Source organism: Nymphaea colorata, chromosome 5, assembly GCF_008831285.2.
Source record: "Nymphaea colorata isolate Beijing-Zhang1983 chromosome 5, ASM883128v2, whole genome shotgun sequence".
Taxonomy (NCBI): Eukaryota; Viridiplantae; Streptophyta; class Magnoliopsida; order Nymphaeales; family Nymphaeaceae; genus Nymphaea; species Nymphaea colorata.
Genome location: NC_045142.1, coordinates 22,960,156 through 22,967,710, shown reverse-complemented (window position 1 = coordinate 22,967,710; position 7,555 = coordinate 22,960,156). Strand labels below are relative to the sequence as shown.

At 36.3% G+C, this 7,555-nt stretch overlaps 1 protein-coding gene across 1 annotated transcript; it reads left to right on the top strand.

The window, feature by feature from the left end:
• Positions 1 to 214: 214 nt before the first annotated feature.
• LOC116254010 (transcription factor MYB111-like) lies at positions 215 to 4,721 on the top strand. The gene is made up of 4 exons (XM_050077749.1): positions 215 to 412; positions 496 to 636; positions 1,205 to 1,334; positions 3,542 to 4,721. Exons 2-4 carry the CDS (start codon positions 504 to 506, stop codon positions 4,548 to 4,550), a joined length of 1,272 nt encoding a protein of 423 aa, XP_049933706.1. The 5' UTR covers positions 215 to 412; positions 496 to 503; the 3' UTR covers positions 4,551 to 4,721.
• Positions 4,722 to 7,555: the final 2,834 nt, after the last annotated feature.

Here is a 7,555-nt window from a genome sequence, read left to right as displayed (position 1 = left end):
AAGAGATACCGACAACGAGATTGTTATAGAGGAGACATGGTAGCTGAAAAAATGAATGAAGGACTTAATATTGCATTTGGTTTTATATTATAATTCTCCTATATTATATGAAAAATATAGTTTGAAAGAAACGGAAAATAAAGGTGGCTGAAATAATAAAAGCAGGTCGATGGGGTCAATATGGGATGTTAGCATGATAAGGGGAGGAGTTAATAAGGGCATCAACGTGGGGAGTGTGACGCCCCCTTCTTATGCTTGTCGCGCTGGAGTTGCCACGGCCAACCCCTTCCCCTCCGCCGCTGCCGTGGCTCCTCCTCCGCCGCTGCCATCCCCTTCTTATTCTCCCTCCTCCTCCTCTCTCTAACCCCTTTATTACTCACTTCACACGCTTGGCACTTCTCTCTCACTCCCAGTATTACTACTATTGCTTGCTCTTCATGCACTACGTTCTCACTTTTTCATTGTAGTGTAAATACTCTCTCTCTCTCTCTACAGCTTGCCAGATGGGGAGAGCTCCTTGCTGTGAGAAAGTTGGTCTGAAGAAGGGGAGGTGGACGGCTGAGGAAGACGAGATGTTGACGAAGTATATTCAGCAGAATGGAGAAGGATCTTGGAGAACGTTGCCCAAGAATGCAGGTCAGGAGATGCTCTCTGCTAACTGTTGTTGGATTTCGCATCTCAGAACCAGGAAAAGATACTTCGACCGACGAAAACTCATCCCATTTTGATTTTCCCTTTTTTTTTACTGTCATTCTGAAAATTCTTCATCGGAATGTTTTATTAAGTTGGCATTGTTTGTGTTTGTGTAGATGTGCAATCGAAATATGCCCATATACACATTTTCCTTAAAAAGAAGTTTTTCTTACCTTGAATTTTACTTAAAAATGGACTGTTTTCGCCTTAATGTTACTCGGAAATTTAATATTTTCTCTGTGTTTGTGAATGAAAACAATATCAAACTACCCAGATTTTAATAAACAGCTTTTCTTGTCTTAATATTACTTTAAATGCACTATTAATTTACAAAGCAAGTTTTTTTTTTTTCTGCTCAGCATTAATATTCAGGCTTAGCAAAACCTCTCAATAAACTACTCAACTACTGTTGAAAGAGTCTGCAGATGTTTCATTGGGAGCGTTAGAAACAGTTTGTTTCCTGTACTGAAATTTTGTGTCCCTTCTGCATATGTTTTTTATACACTTGAAGGATTGTTGAGGTGTGGGAAGAGTTGCAGACTGAGATGGATCAATTACTTGAGATCTGATCTGAAGAGAGGGAACATCTCTCCAGAGGAAGAAGAGATCATCATCAAGCTTCATGGCTCCTTGGGCAACAGGTACCATATTTCTTCATAAGTATGCCTCTTGCCAAGAAACTAAACCCCAAAGAAAATGTTCTTAAGTCTTGGGAACATCTCTAGTTTGCCCCCAATATCAATGGGTTTATAACAGTGCTGACAGAGAAGGAAAGAGAGAGATGTAGAATGAGAGAGAGAGGGAATTTTACTGAGTTGTCTTTCTAAATGTTTTGATCACTTGAAAGACATAATTCTAGACATACAAGTTTTTATTTCGTGCCTTTGTCATTTTGGTTACTGAAAGATTTTTCTGACAGATTTCTTTCTGTGCTGTAGGAGCTAGCCCACATTAATGGCTTTTTTATTTCATTAAAAATTCTCATATGCAAAGGAAGACAAGTTTTCTAGATCCCAACTTCATGAAACAAGATATAAATCTTGAAACTAAGCAGCCTCAACTCATTAAAATGAAAATTCTAGAAAAGAAGAAAGGGAAATTAAATGAGTTGCACCAATAAGTCCAACAAAAAAGTTTCAAGAAATATGGTCATGGTGAGTTGTTGATATATATTTGTTATGGGTCTTTTCTTTTTGCTTTTTTACTTTTTTGGAGTCGCTTTTGTCTCTTCTTTTTACCTACCCAAGGCGTTATACTTCTCTTTCATTTTATCTGACTATAATGACAAGCAAGATATATTTGATATATTAAATGAACCAAGTACAACATTCTTATATAAAGTCTCTGCTCTATAGGCTTTCTTGGAACTCTAATCGCTACTGATTTCTCATTCATTAAAAAGGAAAACAAAAACAAAAAAATGTTTTTGAGCTGAAAACTTACAAGAATGAACTGAAAAAAATAAATTTGAGGCCTAAGGCGAAACTTAATGAGTAAATTGCATTTATTTAATTTCACTAGAAGTGACGAAATTTTCTCTCTCTAAGTTGAAAGCAGAAATTTAAACTGGTATTAGCGTGGAGCGAAGGGTGCATGTGTCTATATGTGACTAAAAAATTGGGTTTTTTATTAATCAATTTTAGGTGTCACATGAACCTCATGATTTTGACAATTTTCAGAAGAAAGACACGTAAGTATCAAGATTACATATCTGACAAACAATAAAGTGTTTGCTAAAAGAGAGCACCATAAACTCATCAGTCGGTCAAACTAGAACTTGTTGGTTGTTGCTCAGCTCAGCACACTTTTGTCTCACTTAACACCATTGCGAAGCCAAGTCTGGAATATTTAATGTGCTTGGGGATATATATATATATATATATATATATTAAAATCAGTCCTGGCCGGTTGTTCTTTTTTTTTTTTTTTAATTTTGTGTTACTAAAAACCGGTGCGTTGGATTTGACAATGGTCAGCTACTTAGCCATGATTTTCCTTTTGTTATGGTTTTATTGACAAAAAAATAAAAATGAAAAAATCCAACCATGCATAAAGGTAGTTAGTTGATTTCAATTTTCATATATTATATATATAAAGATTTAAATCTGCTAAAATTTTTTTGCTAAAATCACGGTAAATCATTGCTTAAAGCACATAATTGTTTCTATATATATATATATATATGCTATGAGTTTAAATTTATCTGTCGTGTCAAATCTTCGAGTGAGTGACCATGTACCTTGTAGGGACCAAAAGGCCAACAAAAAGGGGTACAAATATAGGTGAGTTTTATAAATGGGTTCAATCTATTTTGAAGGGTTTGTCATTTTCAATTCCACAAATCCGATTTGGACTTGACCTCTGATGCTTTTAGTTGTCTAAAATGCACTTCACTTTTGCAATTACACACACACATATGTATGTGTTTGTGTGCATGGAAATTGGTAAAAACCAAACACTTACGCTTTAATTTTCAAGTTAAAATGTCTTTTTTTTTTGTAATATAACTTTATTGATATGATCTTAAGAATAGGTTGGTGCAAAAGATAGATCATTTGTTAGACTTAAATAGTGTTTTTATACTAAGAAAAAATGAATTTACTCCCATAGCATCAACATTCTGATAGTAAAAAAAAAACATATTTTTCATAAAAACAGCTTGTTCTAATAAAATATATTAAGAAGTTTATATTTTATTTAAAATATTTTTTTAGCAAAAAGTTAAGGGGTCCGTGTGTCGGTGTATGAGAGAGAGAGAGAGAGAGAGAGAGAGAGAGAGAGGGCATGTTGCACATGCATATGCATGTGTTCTTGAAGAGTACCGACTGATGAGCGTATTGTGATGCAGGTGGTCTTTGATAGCCGGGTATCTGCCCGGGAGGACGGACAATGAGATAAAAAACTACTGGAATTCTCACTTAAGCAGAAAGATCAACAGCTACAGGAGGGGGAAAGATGGGTTCCCTCTCATTATAGGCACCACTCCAAGGAGGAGGCTCAACAAGAATGGCAGGTCTTCTATAAAGAGGCCCACTGATGAGGACCAAGAGAGAAATGAGGAAGGTGCAGGCACTGTATTAAAGACCATGTCCATCAATGAAAGGGTGGGAGTTAATGGGGAGAGAACCTTCAAGAACAGGCCTGAAAGCGAAGGGAGGGCCACGGTCATCAATGGCGCCGCTGAGGAGAGAGAAAGTGGGTGTCTTGGAAAGGAAGGGATGAGAGGGACTGAGGTTCCAGCACTGGGTGTGCAGCAGCAAGAGAGAGAAAGCAGTGGGCAGTTCACAGATGAAGTGGGGGCTGCAGGAATTGATGACATTTTGGAGCTGGATCTGGAGGGAGAAAGTGGGGTTCTGGGTGTGCAACAGGAGAGGGAGAATGGGTTCTTCATCAATGATGGGGAGTCATGTGAGCTGCTGGGTTTGAGCCAGGAGGAGGGGAGTTGGGTGCTTGATGTGAACCAAGAGAGAGAAAGTGGGGAACTGGAAGCTGTGCTTGATCACAGTGAGATGAGCGTTGACCAGTCTGGTGTTGCTCAGGAAGGGGAGATCAGTGGGGCAAGTAGTGAGAGAAAGGATCATGACCAACTCAGCCCTCCCCTAGAGTGGCTTGCAGAGGAGGTAGAGAAGCCGTTCAGAGTGGAGGATTACCTGGATTTCGACTGGGGGAGCTTGGAGGAGAAACTGAGGGAGGGATGTGCGGAGGAGATGCTTTCATGGCTGTGGGAGAATGAGGGAGAAGGAGAGTGCGTGCAGAAGGTGATGGATTCTTGCTGCTGTGAACAGCAGCAAGAATCCATGGCAGCTTGGCTTTTTGCACCAGAGGAGGAGGAGGATCACATGGGGAAGATGTTGTGATCAATGTCTGTGTTTGGTTGTTTTGTCTTTTGTTGGGTTCCTGTTGTTGCATGGCTTTATGGCTTTGGTGATTGCTAAGTCTCTTTGGTTGTTGCCAATGTACACATTTCTCTCTCTCTCCTTATGATCAAATCATCAACTTGTCAAGTAACAGGGGATTCATTCACCTTCTCTCTCTCTCTCTCTCTCTCTCTCTTATATAAAATTCAAAAAGTATGTAGTCAAAGAAAATCTCTCTCTCTCTCTCTCTCTCTCTCTCACTGATAAAAAAAAAATCAAGAAGTATGTTGTCAAAGGAAGAACAAAAAACAAAAAAAAAAAAAGAGAATAAAAGAAGTTCAACTTGAAGTCAGAGTTGGTGAGACTCCACGTAACCCATGTTCTCCTCCACAAGAAAACAATATTTTATACTTAGGAGCACCAAAAAGTAAAGTGTGGCGCCAGAAAAACTAAGGGTTTGAGATTGAGTTGCGTGCACACCTCTGCACACACAACAAATATGCATTTTAAAAAACAAAGAAAGGAGTTTGGGACATTTTAATTTTTTGTATAAAGTATTTACATTTTAGATGTTTAAAACTTTTATAATTCTTTTTTTTTGTCTTTATAAAAATCTTCTTCTTCTTTTTTTTTGTCTTTATAAAAATCTTCTTTTTTTTTTTTTTTTTGAAAATATTTTAGTCATTAGATCAGAGGTGTGCACGTAACCAGTTTTGAAAGACAGCCAACGCTTTCACAAACGCAACTAGTAGCTCGATACAAGACCTCAATGAAAGTGATGCCAATGAAATGCGCATGGGTCTATGAAGGGACATCATTACTGACATAAACGAGTGTGAGAAATGATCTAAAAACATGTCATAGAAGGTAGTACGAGTGGTTCTAGGCATAGTTGCTTTTAGTGACGCGAATATTGTGTCAGTACAGTTCTGCGTGATGAAAAAAATGTGATATATATTTGCTATCCAAATGATGAAAATCCTCGAGATCTTTAAGGGTAGGGTGACCAATCTCCAGCAGAGTTGCATTAGAAATTATCTTAATGATGATCCGTCCATTATCACATTCTTGTCTTCCAGGGTCATTTTTAACTCCTAACCATTGTCACAAAAAAAAAGTGTATGGGTATTATATGGCGAGAAATTTCTCTGATATAATACGACAAAGCTGTATATCTCGACAATAAAATGAGAAAATATCGGCAATTTTTTTTAAAATTAAAACATGTAATAAATCTTAAAATTATAAAAAATAAAAATACGAAAAAATGCATATTATATGCATAGAATACACATTTTTTCACTTTTTTTTTTATTTTTTGGCATTTATTTAAAAAAAATGTGTTTTTTTTTCACGTTTAATAGTGTTTTTTTCCAGTAAGACGCATTTTTTGTGACATTGCTCCTAACATACAATTATGTGTTAGGCGCCTAACATGTAACCTAATTCATGTAAGATATTGGCTCCTCCGGTCCAGATTCTATTAAAGACCGACATATAGACAAACTTATGATCAATCATTGACAAGCCTCATCAAATGAGCTGTTGATTTCCAGGGACTAATAACTCTTTGATGTGTCTACAACCAAGAGTTATTAGATCACAATCTGTCACGATCCAGTCCACTCCCATATTGGGCTCATATTATTGGTTGAGTGGATCCCCACCCACCTCTTAAAAGTTTTTTGTCTCAACCTGGAAAAGGTAAGAACTAGGACAAGCAACCACTTTAACAATGTCATTTACAAGTTTCTCAAAATGTCTCACAATCTTAAATACAAGACTAAACTTTTGATGTGTTTTAATCCACCCCTTTAAAGTACATAGGTCTGAGTATTGAGTTGTGCTCTGATATCACTTGTCAGGACCCAATCCACTCTTAAACCGAACTCAAATTACTGGTCCGATGAATCCCAACCTGCTCTGTAATGGTTTCGGATTCAACCCGAAAAAAATAGGAATAAGGACAACCAAGTAAATTTAACAACCTCTCTTATAATTTCCTCAAAATCTTTCACATTCTTAAATACGAGACTAAATTTTTTGGAGCATTACACAAGCGCCGTGTCAACACAAGCCTTAACTTGGCACAAGTATAATGTCAACTATGTTGTTTTAACGCTATTAAGAGTGCAATTAAATCTTTGTGTTCACATTGCATTTTCATATATGCAAACACATTTATGAGATTTTTTTTTTAATCAAGAATTATTACATGACAGAGCCAAGGTTGTACAAGCTAGCTAGCTCATAGCAAAAACTATTTTTTTAGGTCAGTATGGCTAATTTTAGGTCACACAAATGCGAGTATGGGTATAAATAGAGGTATGGAGGAACAGACACAAACACAATAATTTTAAAATAAATGGTTATGGGGATACGACAAAATATAATACACACACATATATATATATATATATATGTGTGTGCCAAATTCCACTAAAAATATGCAAATTCAGACAAAACACGTTGGAAAAGTGTAAAAAACATGTGAAAAATATATTTTAGACGATTAATAATGAAAAAATAATATGCAAAACTTTAAAATAAATATCGCAAATGCAAAAAATAATGTTTTTTAAAAGCCATGTCCAAGTGTACCCCCATACCCATATGTCGACATGTTGACACGATGTGGCAGTTTTTCCATGTCACTTAAAAATTATTAGAACGAGAAAGTCCCGCGGAGATTAGAACCAAGTTATTAAATGGCAGGCGCCAATTTAATGCAGGCCTAATTAATTAGGTAGGAATGAGTCCTACATCACTGGGTACGAGTAACTTATATATATATATAGGCAATAATGCCAGATGATTAAATCTAAAAATTCGTCACTAAAATAAGTATAAGTTATCATTAAAAGTCTTTATAAATGGTTGGCGCACTATAAATGTTAGTGACAAATTTTTAGGTTGTTAGCCATCCAATAGGATTGAATTGTTTAAAATGAAAAAAAAAAAACAAGAGAGTAGATGTGCTGGTCTTTGATATTTAGGCTGTGTTT